This window comes from Eulemur rufifrons, chromosome 28, assembly GCF_041146395.1.
Source record: "Eulemur rufifrons isolate Redbay chromosome 28, OSU_ERuf_1, whole genome shotgun sequence".
NCBI lineage: Eukaryota > Metazoa > Chordata > Mammalia > Primates > Lemuridae > Eulemur > Eulemur rufifrons.
In genome coordinates this window covers 4,449,425-4,470,431 of record NC_091010.1, presented here as the reverse complement: position 1 = coordinate 4,470,431, position 21,007 = coordinate 4,449,425, and the positions used below count along the sequence as shown (strand labels likewise).

Sequence of the window (21,007 nt, the reverse complement as noted above, 5' to 3'; positions counted from 1 at the left end):
TGCGGTGTGGTGAGGTGCTATGTAGTTTGTTTTTGTTCATTTTTGTTGGCGTTTTTGGTGTTTTTTGGTTTGGCTTTTTGCGTTTCTTTTCTTTTTTCTTCTTTTTTTTTTCTTTCTTTTTCTTCTTTTTTTTCTTTTCTCTTTCATTTTCTCCTCTTTCTTTTCTTTCTTTCCTTTTCTTTCTTTTTTTTTTTTTTCCTCTTTCTCCTCTCTTTTCGCCTTCTAACTGGGGACCCATGGTGAGCTTCGGAACGGGCCAGGTCCCTGGCTCTAGTACATACCGGATCCTGAGCAGTCACCCCCAGGGCCGGCGATCTGCGGGCATGCAATCGCCATTCTAGGGCCCACAGCCAAGTCACTGCGGAGCAATAGGGTACCAAGAGGCTCCCTGGACGGCCCTCTCCCCTGGTCCATGGACCTTATATAGGGTCCCTGCCCAAGTGTAAACACTGAATACTTCTCCAGAAGCGAGAGTGTGGAACCTGATCCCTGGGGACATTGGGCCAAGACAGACTTTTGCCCGTGGGAGCTACAGCAACTGGGGCGCTGAGCAAGTGAGGTCACCGTCCTCTCCCCATAGCTAGTATCTTGCCTGCAGATAGAGACAGAAACCTCCCCTATAGAGGAAGAACCAAAGGGAAACAAACAAACAAACAAACAAAGAGAATTTCGGTCTACTATTAGTGTGGACCCTGCCTGCCTTCTGAAAGACCACAACACAGTGTCCTAACTCACCAAAGCGGTCCTGGATCACTCCAATCCTCTAGGATTGGACCCATCGGAAGCAGTCCCCCAACAGAAACAGAAAAATCTCTAAACAATACACAACAGTCTCCCCCTCTTGCCAAAAGAAGCAACATACCTAGACTGTTTCACAGCCTAAGAATAGAGCACAAAGAGTCCTGTTAACCAGACTAAATCTATAAGTAAAGATCCAACGATAAATCTAGATGGGAAGGGCCCAGCGAAAAAACACGGAGAGCACAAGGAATCAAATGGAAAGCTCATCCCCAAAGAGAAATACCAGCTCCCAACCATTTGACACAAACCAGACTCAAAACACCAACATGTCACAGGAAGAATTCCAATTATGGATTATAAACAAGCTGAATAATATACAAGAATCAATGGATAAACAACACAAGGAAAACACACACAAAAAATGGGGGATTTGGAGGAAAAATTCACTAAAGAAATTGAAATATTGAAGAAAAACCAAACTGAACTCCTAGAAGTGAAGAATTCACTCAGAGAGCTACAAAACACTGTGGAAAGTCTCAAGAGCAGGGTAGAGCAAACAGAGGAAAGAATCTCAGAAATTGAAGATAACTCCTTCCAACTAAATAAGTCAGTCACAGAGATAGATCGAAAAAGTAAGAGAAATGATCTGAGTCTTCAAGAAATGTGGGATTATGTGAAGAAACCTAACTTGAGAGTTATTGGCATTCCTGAGGGTGAAGAAGATAATAAGCAAGGGTTGGACAAGCTATTTGAAGATATAATCGAGGAAAATTTTCCAGGCCTTGCTAATACTCTAGACATACAGATCCAAGAAGCTCAAAGGACCCCTGGGAGATTCATAGCAAATAGGAAAACACCACGCCACGTAGCCATCAGGCTGACCAAAATATCCACTAAAGAGTCACTTCTCCGAGCTGTAAGGAGAAAGAAACAAGTAACTTACAAAGGAAAACCCATCAGAATTACGCCAGATTTCTCAGCTGAAACCTTACAAGCAAGAAGAGGTTGGGGCCCCATTTTCACGCTTCTGAAACAGAATAATGCCCAGCCTAGAATCTTGTACCCAGCTAAGCTAAGTTTTCTATACGAAGGAGAAATCAAGACATTCTCAGATAAACAAAGGTTGAGGGAATTCACCAAGACAAGACCAGCCCTCCAAGAAGTACTCAAAAGAGAATTACACACAGATCAGCACAAGAAAGATCCACGAATGTAAAACTACTCAAGAGCTAAAGATCACATTCCAGATACCACAATGGCCCAGGAGAGAAAACATCACAATGAAGTTCTACCCAACAAGCTGAACAAAAAACTGTCTCACTTATCAGTTTTCTCAATAAATGTGAATGGCTTGAACTCCCCGCTCAAGAGACATAGACTGGCCCAATGGATAAAAAAACACAATCCAATCATCTGCTGTCTTCAAGAAACTCACCTAACCTGCAAAGATGCATTTAGACTGAAAATAAAAGGATGGAAATCAATATTTCAAGCAAACGGTAACCAAAAGAAAGCTGGTGTGGCAATCTTAATTTCCAATAACTTAGCTTTCAAACCAACAAAAATAATAAAAGACAAAGATGGCTACTACATACTGATTAAAGGCACAATTCATCAAGAAGCCATGACTATACTCAATATATATGCACCCAACCTAGGTGCACCTAGATTCATAAAGCAAACCCTACTAGATCTCAACCAAATGATAGATAACAATACTGTAATAGCTGGAGACTTTAACACCCCACTGACAGTACAGGACAGATCCTCTAAACAGAAAATAAACAAAGACATAATGGACCTAAATAGAATGCTAGAACAAATGGGCATGGCTGACATCTATAGGACATTCTACCCAAAGTCCACAGAAGATACATTCTTCTCATCAGCTCGCGGGACATTCTCTAAGATTGACCATGTCCTAGGACATAAAGCATGTCTTAAAAAATTCAAAAAAATAGAAATTATACCATGCATCTTCTCAGATCACAGCGGAATAAAAGTAACAATGATCACAAACAGAAACCCTCACTCTTACTCAAAGTCATGGAAGCTAAATAACCTTCTCCTGAATAATTATTCTATAAAAGAAGAAATCAAGATGGAAATCAAAAATTTCTTTGAATTAAATGACAATGGAGATACAACTTATCAAAATCTATGGGATGCAGCTAAAGCAGTCCTGAGAGGAAAATTCATATCCATAAATGCCTATATCAAAAAGACAGAAAACATGCAAATAGACAACCTAATGAATAGACTCAAAGAGCTGGAGAAAGAAGAACAGAAAGATCCCAAACCCAGCAGAAGGCGAGAAATTACTAAGATCAAATCAGAACTAAATGAAAAGGACAACAAAGAAACTATAAGGGAAATTAATAAAACAAAAAGTTGGTTCTTTGAAAAGATAAACAAAATAGACACACCCCTGGCTAGACTAACCAAGAGCACAAAACTAAAATCTCTAATAACCTCCATTAGGAACATGAAAGGAGAAATCACAACTGATGCTACAGAGATACAAGATATCATCTATGAATTCTACAAAAATCTTTATGCACACAAACTGGAGAATGTGGAGGAAATGGACAAATTTTTAGAAACACATAGTCTTCCCAGGCTCAACCAGGAAGAAATAGAGTACCTGAACAGACCAATATCAAGAACTGAAATCGAAACAGCAATAAAAAACCTTCCCAAAAAGAAAAGCCCTGGTCCAGATGGGTTCACACCTGAATTTTACCATACATACAAAGAAGAACTGGTGCCCATCCTACATAAACTATTCTCCAATATTGAGAAGGATGGAATTCTCCCCAACACGTTCTACCAAGCCAATATAACATTGATACCAAAACCTGGAAAGGACACAACAAAAATAGAGAACTACAGACCAATTTCCCTCATGAATATAGATGCAAAAATTTTCAATAAAATACTAGCAAATCGAATCCAAATACTTATCAAAAAAGTAATCCACCACGACCAAGTGGGCTTCATCCCCGAGATGCAGGGGTGGTTCAACATACGTAAATCTATAAATGTAATTCACCACATAAATAGAAGCAAAAACAAAAACCATATGATACTCTCATTAGATGCAGAAAAAGCATTTGACAAAATTCAACACCCTTTTATGATAAAAACGCTTAACAAAATAGGCATTGATGGAACCTACCTAAAATTGATACGAGCCATATATGACAAACCCACAGCCAACATCATACTGAATGGGGAAAAACTGAAAGCACTCCCACTTAGAACTGGAACCAGACAGGGCTGCCCATTGTCTCCATTACTTTTCAACATAGTATTGGAAGTCCTTGTGAAAGCTATCAGGCAAGAGAGCAGAATCAAGGGAGTCCAAATAGGGAAGGAAGAGATCAAACTCTCACTTTTTGCTGATGATATGATGTTATATCTGGAAAACCCCCAGGATTCAACCAGGAGACTCCTGGAATTGATTAACGAATATAGCAAAGTCTCAGGCTACAAAATTAATATACATAAATCAGAGGCATTTATATATGCCAATAACAGTCAATCGGAAAACCAAATTAAAGACTCATTACCTTTCAAAATAGCAACAAAGAAAATAAAATATCTAGGTATATATCTAACTAAAGAGGTAAAGGACCTCTATAAGGAAAACTATGAAACACTGAGAAAAGAAATAGCAGAACTTGCAAACAGATGGAAAAATATACCATGCTCATGGATCGGAAGAATCAACATTGTTAAAATGTCTATACTACCCAAAGTGATCTACAGATTCAATGCAATCCCTATTAAATTACCAACATCATTCTTTACAGACATAGAGAAAATAATTATACACTTTGTATGGAATCAAAGAAGACCCCGTATAGCAAAAGCAATTTTAAGCAACAAAAACAAAATGGGAGGTATTAATTTGCCAGACCTCAAACAATACTACAAGGCCGTGGTTCTTAAAACAGCCTGGTATTGGCACAAGTGCAGGGACACAGACCAGTGGAACACAACAGAAAATCCAAATATAGAACCATCCTCATATAGGCACCTAATTTTTGACAAAGCGGGAAAGAATATACTCTGGGGACAAGAATCCCTATTCAATAAATGGTGCTGGGAGAATTGGTTAGCCACTTGTAGAAGACTGAAACAGGACCCACAGCTTTCACCTCTCACAAAAATCAAATCACGGTGGATAACAGACTTAAACCTTAGGCGTGATACAATCAGAATTCTAGAAGAAAATGTAGGAAAGACTCTTACAGACATTGGCCTAGGCAAAGAATTTATGAAGAAGACCCCCAAGGCAATCACAGCAGCAACAAAAATAAATGAATGGACATGATTAAATTAAAAAGCTTCTGTACAGCCAAAGAAACAGTCACGAGAATAAACAGACCACCTACAGAATGGGAAAAAATTTTTGCATACTACACATCAGATAAAGGACTGATAACAAGAATCTATTTAGAACTCAGGAAAATCAGCAAGAAAAAATCAAGCAACCCTATCAAAAAGTGGGCAAAGGACATGAATAGAAATTTTTCAAAAGAAGATATAAAAATGGCTAACAAACATATGAAAAAGTGTTCAACATCTCTAATCATCAGGGAAATGCAAATCAAAACCACAATGAGATATCACTTAACCCCAGTGAGAATGGCCTTTATCAAAAAAACCCAAAACAACACATGTTGGCGTGGGTGTGGAGAGACAGGAACACTAATACACTGCTGGTGGGACTGCAAACTAGTGCAACCCCTGTGGAAAGCATTATGGAGATATCTTGAACAGATTCAAGTAGACCTGCCATTTGACCCAGCAATCCCATTACTGGGCATATACCCAAAGGAAAAAAGGTCATTCTGTAACAAAAACACATGTACCCGAATGTTTATAGCAGCACAATTCACAATAGCAAAGATGTGGAAACAACCCAAATGCCCATCAAAACATGATTGGATTAGTAAACTGTGGTATATGTATACCATGGAATATTACTCAGCTATAAGGAATGATGAAGACACGACATCTCTATGGTTCTCCTGGAGAGAGTTGGAACCCATTATATTAAGTGAAGTATCCCAAGAATGGAAAAACAAGCATCACATGTACTCACCACAAAATTGGTTTCCCTGAACATCACCTAAATACAAATCTGGGAACGACACCAATTGGGCATCAGACTGAGGTGGGGGGTGGGGGAGGGGATGGGGGTATGCCTACACAATGAGTGCATTGCGCACCGTTTGGGGAGTGGTAACACTTGAAGGTGCTGACTCGGGAAAGGGAGGGTGGGGAAAAAAAATAAATTAAAAAAAAAAAAGTCAGTACCATTACTATATAATAAAAATAGTCGGGCTGAGAGTCAAATCAAGGACTCAATACCATTTACAATAGCTGCAAAGAAAATAAACTACCTAGAATTATGCTTAGCAAAGGAGGTAAAAGATGTCTACAGGGAGAACTATTAAACAATGAGGAAAGAAATCACAGAGGACACAAACAAATGAGAAAACATCCTGAATTGGAGAAAAAGATGGCGGAGTGGAGGTAACCTCCTGGATTACTGCTCCCAGAGAGGGAGGCATAGATCTTGGTCTGGTACATGTGAATGGATCGCTCTCCTACAAGAACAGAATCATAAATTGACGGACAATCAGCATGGGACACAAAAAACAGGAAAAAGAAAAGGTGAACGGAAGATAAGATTGCAAAAATCTGGAGAGTCCGAGACAATCAGTAGAGAGTAGAGCGTGGGATGGCTGCGCCCACCTCACCAGCAAGTGAGGTGGGATCAGTCCCACAGGAGAGCATCTTGCTTCCCCACTGGCCTCCACACCCACTCAGACAGGGATCTGCCTGAAGTCAGTGCAAAATCACTGTGGGACACATGGGGCTCTGTGGAGAGGAGACATTAGCAGGAAGCATCTTGAACTCCGGGAGCTCTGTGCCAAGACTGCACTGGACAGGGGAGGGACTGGTCTGGGCTACTGCTGGAGGCAGTTAGGAGACAGGTAAATTGCCTCTACCACTCAACCGGTCCAGATCGACGGAAGTGAAAACTAATTAGGGGACTCCAACCTGGAAACCACTGCGGGCTATTAGGCCTGCTCAGGGTGGATCAGAAAGAGTGAGAGCTCCTGCTGAACAGATGTGAGATTGTGGGAGGGTGACATAAAAGAGACAAGGGGACACCCTGATGACACAGCCCCCCGATCCGTAACTACCAACCCCTAAACAATCATCCCCACCGTGCTGGCACTCTGCGGGTGGGCAGTCGCCATTTTCAGGGTCCACAGCCTGGCCGCTGTGGTGTGATATGGTGTCAGGTGGCTCCCTTCCCCCAGTCTGGGGACTCTCACTATGAGCTCTGCCCTTGTACAACCTACAGTCATTGGTCCCGTTTTGATGTGTGAACTCTGAGTGCTTGCCTAGTTGTGAGTGACTGGTGCTTGGAACTTGTAGGCACTGGGGCAGCTTAGACCATCGCCCACGGGATCTGCAGCCGCTGGGTGCTGGGCAAACAGTGGCACAACACCCTCCCCCTAGCCAGCATCTTTCGCACAGCAAGTCATGGAAAGTCATCGGCACCAACTTATACGGAGAGACAAGAAAAAGCCACTTTCTCTCTGCAACTAGTGTGAAGCTTGGCTGCAGATCAAAAGTTGTCAGCCCAGTGACTTAACTCGTCAGACCAGTTTTAGGTCAAATCAAAAACCTGGAGCTGGATTTTTACCTCCTGCTGGCTGCCAATATTGGGTTTAGCAGCCAGGGGGAAAAAAATAAAACACTGGCAAGAGGCCAAAACAGGCTCCCCAAGTAACCCCTCCCACCAGGAGCAGACCCCAACTATGGTAGAAGAACCCTGAACAACATATAAGTGGCTCCCCCTAGTGACAAAGAAAGAAACACACCTAGGCTGTTAGGCAGCCTAGGAACAGAGCCTGCAGAAGGCACATTACTTTCCAAATGAAAGCTGAAAGGTGGGAAACAACCATTGATCCAGATGGGAAGGGCTAGTGAAAGAACTCTGGAAATATAAAGAATCAAATGGAAAACACACCCCCAAAGAGGAACACCAGCTCTCTAGCAATAGACAGTAACCAAATTCAGAATGCTAAAATGTCAGAAGAATAATTTCAAACTAGATTGTAAGAAAACTGAATGATATGCAAGAACAAAATGGATAACAACACAAAGAAACCACAAATAAAATCCAGGACGTGGAAGAAAAATTCACTAAAGATATCGAAATATTAAAGAAAAATCAAACCGAACTCCTGGAAATGAAGAATTTATTCAGGGAACTACAAAACATGGTGGAAAGCCTCAAGAGCAGGGTCCATCAAACAGAAGAAAGAATCTCAGAGATTGAAGATAACATCCTCCAATTAAATATGTCAGTCACAGAGATAGAGCAAAGAAATAAGAGAAAAGATTAGAGTCTGCAAGAAATGTGGGATTATGTGAAGAAACCTAACGTGAGAGCTACGGGCATTCCTGAGGGTGAAGTAGATAATATGCAAGGGTTGGATAAGCTATTTGAAGATATAATTGAGGAAAATTTCCCAGGCCTTTCCAAAAATCTAGATATACACGTACAAGAAGCTCAAAGGACCCCTGGGAGATTCATTGCAAATAGGAAGATGCCACATCACACAGTCATCAGACTGACCAAAATATCCACTAAAGAGGCCCTTCTTCAAGCTGTAAGGAGAAAGAAACAAGTAACATACAAAGGAAAGCCAATCCAAATAACACCAGATTTCTCAACTGAAATCTTACAAGCAAGAACAGACTGGGGCCCCATTCTCACTCTTCTGAAACAGGATAATGCTCAGCCTAGAATCTTGTACCCAGCAAAGCTAAGTTTTATATACAAAGGAGAAATTAAGACATTCTCAGATAAACAAAGACTGATGGAATTCACCAAGACAAGACCAGCCCTCCAAGAAGTACTCAAAACAAAGTTGCACATGGACCACCACAAGAAACACTCATGAATGTAAAACTACTCAAAAGCTAAAGATCAAAGGCCAGACACCACAATGGCTCAAGAGAGAAAATGTAGCAGTGAAGTTCTACCCAACAGGATGAACAGAAATCTGCCCCACCTATCAGTTCTCTCAATAAATGTGAATGGCTTGAACTCCCCACTCCAGAGACATAGGCTGGCCCAACGGATAAAAAAATACAAGCCCACTATCTGCTGTCTCCAGGAAATTCATCTAACCTATGAAGATACATTTAGTTGAAAATAAAGGGGTGGAAATTGATATTTCCAACAAATGGAAGCCAAAAAAAGGCTGATGTGGTAGTTTTAATTTCAGATAACTTAGTTTTTAAATCAACAAAAGTAATGAAAGACAAAGATGGTCACTATATACTGGTGAAGAGTATAGTTCAACAAGAAGACATAACTATACTTAATATGTATGCACCCAACCTAGGTGCACCTAGATTCATAAAGCAACACCATAATAGCCAGAGACTTCAACACCCCGCTGACATCACAGGACAGATCCTCCAAACAGAATATAAACAAAGAAATAATGGACTTAAACAGAATGCTAGAACAAATGGGCCTGACTGACATTTACAGGACATTCTATCCACAATCCACTGAATATACATTCTTCTCATCAGCACATGGGACATTCTCTAAGATTGACCATATCCTAGGACACAAAACAGGTCTTAAAAAATTAAAAAAAAAAAGAAAGAAATTATACCATGCATCTTCTCAGATCACACTGGAATAAATGTAGAAATCAACTCTCAAAGAAATTCTCATTTCTACTCAAAGTCATGGAAGCCAAACAACCTTCTGAATGATTACTTTATGAATGAGGAAATAAAGAAATAATCAAAAGATTCTTTGAACTAAATGACAGAGGAGACACAAGTTATCAAAATCTGTGGGACACAGCTAAAGCAGTCCTGAGAGGAAGGTTTATTTCCATAAATGCCTGTATCAAAAAGACAGAAAATTTACATATAGACACCCTAATGAATAGACTCAAAGAGCTGGAGAAAGAAGACCAGAGAGACCCCAAACTCAGCAGAAGAAGTGAAATTAATAAGATCAAATCAGAACTAAATGAAATGGACAACAGGAAAACTATACAGGAGATTAACTAAACAAAAAGTTGGTTCTTTGAAAAGATAAACAAAATTGACATGCCTTTGGCTAGACTAATCAAAAGCAGAAGAGAAAAATCTCTAATAGCTCCATCAGGAACATGAAAGGAGAAATTACACTGATGCCACAGAGATACAAGATATCATCTATGAATTCTACAAAAACCTTTATGCACACAAACTGGAAAATGTGGAGAAAATGGACAAATTTTTAGAAACACACAGCTTCCCTAGGATCAACCAGGAAGAAACAGAATTCCTGAACAGACTAATATCAAGAACTGAAATTGAAAGAGCAATAAAAAACCTTCCCAAAAAGAAAAGCCATGGATTTTACCAGACCTACAAAGAACTGGTGTCTATCCTACAAAAGTTATTCCACAACATCAAGAAGAGCGAAATCCTCTCCAACACATTATATGAAGCCAACATAACTCTAATACCAAAACCATGAAAACGCAACAACAACAAAAAAAAAAAAAAAAAGAAAGAAAGAAAGAAAGAAAGAAAACTATAGACCAATATCCCTTATGAATATAGATGCAGAAATTCTCAGTAAAATCCTAGCAAATCGAATCCAGGTGCTTATCAAGAAAATAATCCATGACAACCAAGTAGACTTCATCCCAAAGATGCAGGGATGGTTCAACATACACAAATCTATAAATGTAATTCACCACATAAATAGAAGCAAAAACAAAGACCATATGATCCTCTCCATAGATGCAGAAAAAGCATTTGACAAAATTCAACACCTTTCTATGATAAGAACGCTTAACAAAATAGGCATAGACGGGGCCTATCTAAAAATGATACAAGCCATTTATGACAAACCCACAGCCAACATCATACTGAATGGGGAAAAATTGACAGCGTAACTAGACCAGGTTGCCCACTGTCCCCACTGCTATTCATCATAGTGCTGGAAGTCCTTGCAAGAGCAATCGGGCAAGAGAGCAGAATCAAGGGTGTCCAAATGGGGACAGAAAGATCAAACTGTCACTCTTTGTTGATGATATGATATTATATCTAGAAAACCCCAAGGATTCAACCAAGAGACTCCTGGAATTGATCAATGAATTCAGTAAAGCCTCAGGATACAAAATCAATACACATAAATCAGAGGCATTCATATATGCCAATAATAGTCAAACTGAGAACCAAATCAAAAACTCAATACCCTTCAAATAGCAACAAAGAAAATAAAGTACCTAGGAGTATATTTAACTAAGGAGGTAAAAGACCTGATTAAATTAAAAAGCTTCTGCACAGCCAAAGAAACAGTCACGAGAATAAACAGACCACCTACAGAATGGGAAAAAATTTTCGCATACTACATATCAGATAAAGGACTGATAACAAGAATCTATTTAGAACTCAGGAAAATCAGCAAGAAAAAAATCAAACAACCCTATCAAGAAGTGGGCAAACGACACTAATAGAAATTTTTCAAAAGAAGATATAAGAATGGCTAACAAACATATGCAAAAATGCTCAACATCCCTAATCATCAGAGAAATGCAAATCAAAACCACAATGAGATATCACTTAACTCCAGTGAGAATGGCCTTTATCAAAATGTCCCAAAACAACACATGTTGGCGTGGATGTGGAGAGACAGGAACACTCATACAGTGCTGGTGGGACTGCAAACTAGTGCAACCCCTGTGGAAAGCATTATGGATATACCTTAAACAGATTCAAATAGACCTACCATTCGATCCAGCGATCCCATTATTGGGCATCTACCCAAAGGAACATAAATCATTCTATGACAAAGACACCTGTACCCAAGTGTTTATAGCAGCACAATTCACAATTGCAAAGATGTGGAAACAACCCAAATGCCCATCAATTCATGATTGGATTAGTAAATTACGGTACATGTATACCATGGAGTATTACTCTGCTATAAGAAATAACAGTGATACGACATCTCTTTGGTTCTCCTGGAGAGAGTTGGATCCCATTATATTAAGTGAAGTATCCCAAGAATGGAAAAACAAACATCACATGTACTCACCAGAAAATTGGTTTCCCTGATCATCACCTAAATGCACATTTGGGAATGATACCAATCGGATATCAGACTGACTGAGGTGGGGGGTGGGGGGAGGGGATGGGTGTATGCCTACATGATGAGTGCGTTGTGCACCGTCTGGGGAATGGTCACGCTTGAAGGTGCTGACTGAGGGAGGGGGGTGTGGGAGGAGGGAATGGGTGTATACCTACATGATGAGTGCAATGCCCACTGTCTGGGGAATGGACACGCCTGGAGCTCTGACGTGGGGGGATAGGCGGTACATGGGCAATGTATGTAACCTGAACTTTTGTACCCCCATAATAAGCTGTAATAAAAAAAAAAGGCGAGTTTATCTTTTTTTTTTTTCCAGGGCAAATTAAAGAAAGGTCACCTTAGGAAGACTAGCTTTGTTAACTGGGATATTGGCTAAGGATTAGACTCAGAATCTCATTTTGCTAGAAGGGCTCATTCATCATTTATGGTCTTTTATGGTGACTTCCTCCAGCTGGATTATGAGTTTACTTGAATGCAGTCCAGAGTTCTGACATCCAGAGATCAAGGTGTATGTTGTCTGCACTCTAGGGAGCTCTCTGTACTTAGATTAGCTATAGAAATTGTCTGCCTAACTTCTTTTTGAGAGACAGGAGAGACACAGACACAGCTGTTCTTGACAGACCATACCCCCACAGTGGCTTACAGTCAAAGCATTCCCAGACACAAAAATATAAATCACCTAACACTCTTTGAAAGTCTAAGATCCTTTCTGAGCAAATTGTGCCTTAAATACAATTAATTCTCAAGCAGGAAAGGAAAACATGGACTTAAATGAGACACAGTAAAAATTAAATCAACCATGCAGATGGGGATTCAGCAGTGACAGGCACACACTTTCCCTCTAGTACAATTGCCTTCGGCTGGGAGGGACTTTTTCAATGAACTTGTAATCAAAATAACTGACTCAATTTTAATCCTTTCTTATTATTAATGCACTCATTATCTTTTTTTAATTAATAAACTTTATTTTTCAGAGTGGTATTAGGTTCACAGGAAAATTGGGCAGAAAGTACAGAGTTCCTATATATCCCCGACCCCCACACACGCATTGCCTCTCCCGTTATCAACATCCCCACCACGGTAGTACATTTGTTACAATTTATGAACCTATATTGACATGTTATTATAATGTCACCCAAAATCCACGGTTTATGTTAGGAATTACTCTCGGTCTTGGACATTCTATGGGTTTGGACAAATGCATAATGACATGAATCCACCACTGTTGTATCATATGGAATAGTTTCACAGCCTTAGAATTCCTCTGTGCTCCACCTACTGATCCTTACCTCCCTCCTAACCCCTGACAACCACTGATCCTTTTACTGTCTCCATAATTTTGCCTTTTCCAGATTGTCCTATACTTGGAATCATACTGTATGTAGCCTTTTCAGATTGGGTTTTTCACTTAGTAATATGTATTTAAGTTTCTTCTTTTCATGACTTGGTAGGTCATTTCTTTTTTTTTTTTTTTTACACTCATTATCTTTTTAAACTTTTCTAATTATGCATTCTTTTATTTTTTGCTGCATAAAATGTCAACTAGAATTAGCTTAACCCAGAAGACACTGGCAGATCTACATATAAAGTCATATTAGGGTAGATATATCTTGCACAAGAGGTAAGAATTTGACAAGAGGACCACCTTTCTGCAACATATTTGGTCTAGGGTCTGGCAACATAGAATTACAGGGGGAAAATGCACAAATTGAAAAGTTTTTCATTTTGTTTCTGGTTTAAGGAAGGATTAAAGACACCTTTCTCATTAATATTTGAACAGCTCGAAAATGATAAACTTAAAGTGTCCATGTTAACAACCTGGAGTTACACAAAGCTGTTTATATCTCTAACACCAACACATCCAAAGAGAGAACTCTGCTTATTGATTCACACAGACAGAAACAATTAATGAATTACCATTATCTTTCATAAGACTATTTTATTATGACTTTATGCAATTTTCCAATCGTGCCTTGAATAAAAAAAAGTGGTATAAAATGTTTCTATCTATTTGTTCTTAGGTATGAGAAAGTTCAAGCAGAAGAATATGTCATGTTGAGCAATTATTAAATATTATTGGCAACATTTTTATTCTTCACTTAAAAACTTTGTGTTATTTCATCTATGTATATTAGGTTCTCCATAAATGTTGCTGAATTGAATTCATATAAGACAAATGAGCAGAAAACAAGGAAGATAATTTTACCACAGTATAGGGAAATAATTTCAATTTTCAAAAAGTTGTAGCTTTTTGAAGGCATTGAGCTACAAGATAAGGTAGTATCCATCTAGGTGAAAATTACCATAAGTGAGATCACCTTAAGTGGAGAATTTATGGACAAGATTGCCGCAATGGTGGGAAAGTGAACTGGATGACCAAGGAGATCTACTTACTCTCAAAAAACCTATGTTCCTATTTGTGCAATTTCACCCTGGACAGAGCATCCCTTAGAGCTTGGTGAACCTGCTTGTTCCGCAGAGTGTAGATGACCGGGTTCAGCAGTGGGGTCACCACTGTGTTCACAAGAGCAGCCTCTTTGTTGGAGTCCAGCCTGTCCATTTGGTTCGGTTTCACGTATATAAAGACACAGCTGCCATACATCAGAGAGAGGACAATGAGGTGGGAGGAACAGGTGGAGAAAGCTTTCTGCCGCTCCTTGGCTGATGGGAGACGCATGATTGTGATTACTATATTGCTGTATGCAATGATAGTTACAACGAGAGATGAAAACAGAATGAAGGAAATGAGACCAAAGGCCAACATTTCAGTAAGTCTGGTGTCGGAACAGGAGAGATGAATTAAGGAGCCAATATCACAGAAGAAATGAGGGATGACATTGGGGCCACAGAAAGACAGCTGGGAAACCTTGATGACCAGACCAGTGATGATAATGAAGGACAAAGCATAACAGAAAACAACCAGAAGGAAACAAACCCTCAGATTCATGATGGTTGGGTAGTGCAGAGGTTTGCAAATGGCCAGGTAGCGATCCAAGGACATGGCAGCCATGAGGAAGAAAATTGTTGCCCCAAGAAATAAAAAAGAAAAGGCTTGTGTGAGACACTCAGTAAAGGGAATTGTTTGCCTTCCTAAAAGAAAGATGACCAGCAGTTTAGGAATAACTGTGGTTATAAAACCACATTCACAGAAGGAGAAACTGCTGAGCAAAATATACATTGGTATCTGGAGGCGATGGTCAGCCCAGGTGATGGTGATTATGAGCATGTTTCCCATGACGGAGGCCAGGTACGCCAGCAGGTGCACCAGGAACAGCATATTCCCCAGGTGCTGGACAGCAGGAAACCCCTCCAGGATGAACTCCTGGACTGTTGTTTCATTCCTCATCTTTATCGTTATGTCCATTTCTCTGTCTGTCATCAGCCTGCTTTGATTTGCTAGGCAGAAAATATTATCAATGAAGAATAAAGGATTTAATTGATGGCCGGTATTTTTGTTTAAAATAATCACTGTTTGCTTGCAGTTACTTTTTGAGTAAAGAATCATTTTTATGTTTCAATATTTTATTAAAAATTATTTGAACTTTTATCATTGTTAAATTATAAAACTTAAAGGTTTATTTTTTTGGTTTTGTTTGAGAATAGATTTTTGGTGCAACTTAACTTTTCTGGAAAATAATACCTTCAAATAATACTCCATTTAAGTTAAACAATGCAAAAGGAAATCATTATCATTTGCAGGCAAAATAATAAGACTAATAGATAACAATCAAGGCTGTCGTCCCACAGAAAATACTGTTTCATGGAGTCACAGTGTAAGTTTCTGCACTTCAGGTATGACATGCATTTTGTGAAGCACTACCATGTACTTCCTTTAGCCCTCTGAAAATAGAAAGCATGAAAAAGCCACGTTCCTATTAGCATGTTACAACCCATTTCTTTTCCGGAAGTCCATTTACCCTGAGTTCTTCACTCAAGACCCTAAACTGAGCAGGAAAGCTCACTCTCATAGTATCCATAATGACCCAGCCCATGGATGTGAAAAAATAGTGTGTAAAGATTGGGGAGAAATAGTTCATGACTTCGTTTTGCAGACTCAATGCATAAACATATAATGGGTGAACCAAGATCCCCCTCCTTTATCAACTTAGCAGAATGGAAGTGTTTCCTTCTGCTATTAGTCATAAATCACCCTTAAACATTCCCTTTCTTTGGGGAATATTGTTAAGTTGGACGATTCCAGTGTGGTTGGAATCACACCTGGGTGCCCACTGCAGTCACTAGAGGAACAATCATTGTTTTATAAGCCAGTACCCAGACAGAAACCAGATGAACTGACACTGATTCTTTGGGGAAGGGGTCTGGGCTGTTGTTAGAAATTAGTGCTCTAGTGACTCAGTCGCCGTAATTAAATCACTTAGTTCTTTGATTTGGCCAAGCCTATTGTTATAACTGTACATGATCCACAATACTGGCTTAAACATAACCAGCCTTTGGATTAAATATTTGACCCATTAGATTGCAAATCATTCCCACGGTCAAGTACTCACCAAGATGTAGCTCACAGGAAATAGCTTCTTTGATTATGTGCTTCTTTTTTCTTCCAACAAACCAGGATCTTTCTCCTACGATAATGGAAAGGAAAAAGAAAAAAGAGCACTCTTACTTGAGATGTACCTATGTTTTACCTATACAAAAGTCAGTGGTTGGCTCATGTCTTAACTCAATAGGAAATGGTTAAGGCTAATCATTTTCAAGAAAGACACAGATTTCCAAACCCTGCAGGACGAATAGTCGTAGCTTTCGTCGATCCCTTGTGTTGATCTGGCTGATAAATCCTAGACCATTAAGACAACACAAAAAGCCCGAAATCTGCACTAGCATTTGCTGGTGTGACTCTTTAGAATTCCTCAGCATATTCATATTCATTCTATGGGACATGACGACACAGTCCATCATGAACATCACACCTGGTTGATTGTGTGTTCATCCCAAATAGACTCAGGAAAAAGGGATAGCAAAGGTCAAATTGCCTTGCTCATGGCCCCTGGTACTCACTTTCTCATCAACTACTTGCTGTTCACCTTTCCATGTAGATGGGTGTCATTACAGTCAGAAGTGAAAATACATGTAAATGCCCTCATGACATATGTACTGCAGGCTTATGTATCATCACCAATGAGGACACTGGGTTCCCAAAGAACAAACACCTTGAATATTCAGACTTCATTAAAGGAGTTATGAAAAAAGGAAAGCAACTAAAAATCACAACAGATCCCAGGGGAAATTTAATCGTTCATTGTTAAGAATGGAAAAATTCAGCAGAAATACACTGTAATTACTACATCACTGAGTATGGTAACATACTGCCATTTTTCTTCAATAATCTGCACGGGTCTCTGTGAAAGTCTTCCGAGGTATATTTGACACGATTTCCCCAGGGTTATAAAATCTGTGAAATCCCAAATTACATATGTCAAGAAAGACAGGCTTAAAACAACAAAAATTCTTGTTTACGATCAGGTTCTCTTTGCTTCTTTTGTTTGTTTTTTGCCTTTTACCCTGACATTTCCTTTATGGAGGTATAATTTACATACTATAAAATGCACAAACCTTAATTGCTCAGATGGATAACTTTTTACATATGTAAACAGCCACATAACCACTACTCAAATCGAATCATAAAACATTTCCATTTCACCATAAATTTCCTTGCCTCCCTTCCCAGTCAGTAAACTACACCAAGAGCAAACATCATTTTTATTTCTAGCATCAAAAATTACTTTTACTTGGGTTTTTTTTTTTTTGACAGTCTCACTCTATTGCCCTGGCTAGAGGGTCATGAATGGCATCAGCCTCGCTCACAGCAACCTCAAACTCCTGGGCTCAAGCGATCCTCCTGCCTCAGCCTCCCGAGTAGCTGGGGCTACAGGCATGCACCACCACTCCCGGCTAATTTTTTTATATATATTTTTAGCTGTCCATATAATTTCTTTTTTTTTTTTTATTTCAGCTCATTATGGGGGTACAAAAGTTCAGGTTATATATATTGCCCATGCCTCCCCATCCTTCCGAGTCTGAGCTTCAAGTGTGTCCCTTCCCTAGACAGTGCACATCACACTCATCTTGTAGGTATGCACCCATCTCCTCCCCCACCCCCATCCCCCCCAGTCAGAACTTCAAGCATGTCCATTCCCCAGGCAGTGCGCATCACATTCATCAAGTAGGTATACACCCATCCCTTCCCCCTAGCCCCCACCTCTGTCCGATACCCAATTGGGGTTATTCACAAATGTGCACTTAGGTGATGATCAGGGAAACCAGTTTGCTGGTGAGTACATGTGGTGCTTATTTTTCCATTCTTGGGATACTTCACTTAATAGAATGGGTTCCAACTCTCTCCAGGAGAACCAAAGAGATGCCATGTTGCCATTATTTCTAATAGCTGAGTAATATACCATGGTATACATATACCACATTTTGCTAATCCATTCATGAATTGATGGGCATTTGGGTTGTTTCCACATCTTCGCGATTGTGAATTGTGCTGCTATAAACATTCAGGTGCAGGTGTCTTTTTTGTAGAATGACTTTTGTTCTTCTGGGTAGATGCCCAATAATGGGATTGCTGCATCGAATGGTAGGTCTATTTCAATCTGTTTAAGGTATCTCCATATTGTTTTCCACAGGGGTTGCACTAGTTTACAGTCCCACCAGCAGTATATGAGTGTTCCTGTCTCTCCGCATCCACGCCAACATGTATTGTTTTGGGACTTTTTGATAAAGGCCATTCTCACTGGAATTAAGTGATAAGATATCTCATTGTGGTTTTGATTTGCATTTCCCTGATGATTCGAGATGTTGAATATTTTTTCATATGTTTGTTAGCCATTTTTATATCTTCTTTTGAAAAATTTCTATTCATGTCCTTTGCCCACTTTTTGATAGGGTTGTTTGATTTTTTCTTACTGATTTTCCTGATTTCTAAATAGATTCTTGTTATCAATCCTTTATCTGATATGTAGTATGCGAAAATTTTTTCCCATTCTGTAGGTTGTCTGTTTACTCTCGTGACTGTTTCTTTGGCTGTGCAGAAGCTTTTTAATTTGGTCAGGTCCCATTTATTTATTTTTGTTGTTGCTGTGATTGCCTTAGAGGTCTTCCTCATAAATTCTTTGCCTAGCCCAATGTCTGCGAGAGTCTTTCCTACATTTTCTTCTAGAATTCTAATAGTTTCCGACCTAAGGTTTAAGTCTGTTATCCACCGTGATTTGATTTTTGTGAGAGGTGAAAGCTGTGTGTCCTATTTTAGTCTTCTACATTCGGCTATCCAATTTTCCCAGCACCATTTATTAAATAAGGAATGTTTTCCCCAGAGTATGTTTTTTTCTGCTTTGTCAAAGATTAGATGGCTATATGAGGATGATTTTATATTTGGATTTTTTGTTGTGTTCCACTGATCTGTGTCCCTGCACTTGTGCCAATACCAAGCAGTTTTAAGAACTACAGCCTTGTAGTATAGTTTGAAGTCTGGTAAATTCATACCTCCCATTTTGTTTTTGTTGCTTAAAATTGCTTTTGCTAAACAGGGTCTTCTCTGGTTCCATACAAAGCGTAAAATTATTTTTTCTATATCTGTGAAAAATGACGTTGGTAATTTAATAGGGATTGCATTGAATCTGTAGATCACTTTGGGCAGTATAGACATTTTAACAATGTTGATTCTACCGATCCATGAGCATGGTATGGTTTTCCACCTATTTACATGCTCTGCGATTTCCTTCCTCAGTGTTTCATAGTTCTCCCTATAGAGGTCCTTTACCTCCTTAGTTAAATATATTCCTAGGTATTTTATTTTCTTTGTTGCTATTTTGAAGGGTATTGAGTCCTTAATTTGGTTCTCCGTTTGACTGTTATTGGCATATATGAATGCCTCTGATTTGTGTGTATTGATTTTTGTATCCTGAGACTTTACTGAATTCATTGATCAATTCCAGGAGTCTCGTGGTTGAATCCTTGGAGTTTTATAGATATAACATCATATCATCAGCAAAGAGTGAGAGTTTGATCTCTTCTGTCCCTATTTGGACTCCCTTGATTCTGCTCTCTTGCCTGATAGCTCTTGCAAGGACTTCCAATACTATGTTGAAAAGTAATGGGGACAGTGGGCAGCCTTGTCTGGTTCCAGTTCTAAGTGGGAATGCTTTCAATTTTTCCCCATTCAGTATGATATTGGCTGTGGGTTTGTCACATATGGCTTGTATCATTTTTAGGTAGGCCCCATCTATGCCTATTTTGTTAAGCGTTCTTATCATAAAAGGATGTTGAATTTTGTCAAATGCTTTTTCTGCATCTATTGAGAGGATCATATGGTCTTTATTTTTGCTTCTATTTATGTGGTGAATTACATTTATAGATTTGCGTATGTTAAACCATCTTTGGGGTGAAGCCCACTTGGTCGTGATGGATTATTTTTTTGATAAGCACTTGGATTCGATTTGCTAGGATTTTATTGAGAATTTTTGCATCTACATTCATAAGGGATATTGGTCTGTAGTTTTCTTTTTTTGTTGCATCCTTTCTTGGTTTTGGTCTCAAGATTATGTTGGCTTGGTAAAAAGTGTTGGGGAGAATCCCATCCTTCTTGATATTGGAGAATAGTTTATGGAGGATGAGCACCAGTTCTTCTTTGTAGGTATGGTAAAATTCAGGTGTGAAACCATCTGGTCCAGGGCTTTTCTTTTTGGGAAGGTTTTTTATTGCTGTTTCGATTTCAGATCTAGATATCGGTCTATTCAGGAATTCTATTTCTTCCTGGTTGAGCCTGGGAAGGCTGTGTGTTTCTAAAAATTTGTCCATTTCCTCCACGTCTTCTAATTTGTGTGCATAAAGATTTTTGTAGAATTTGTAGATGATATCATCTATCTCTGTGGCATCAGTCATGATTTCTCCTTTCATGTTCCTGATGGAAGTTATAAGAGTTTTTTCTTTTCTGCTCTTGGTTAGTCTAGCCAGAGGCGTTTCAATTTTGTTTATTTTTTCAAAAAACCAACTTTTTGTTTTATTAATCTCCCTTATGGTTTGTTTGTTGTC

General features: G+C 39.2%; 1 protein-coding gene across 1 annotated transcript; it reads right to left on the bottom strand.

The window, feature by feature from the left end:
* Positions 1–14,369: 14,369 nt before the first annotated feature.
* Positions 14,370–15,302, bottom strand: LOC138376507 (olfactory receptor 6C2-like). Its single transcript, XM_069460884.1, has one exon. The coding sequence runs from the start codon at positions 15,300–15,302 to the stop codon at positions 14,370–14,372; it is 933 nt and encodes a 310-aa protein (XP_069316985.1).
* Between the last annotated feature and the right edge of the window lie 5,705 nt (positions 15,303–21,007).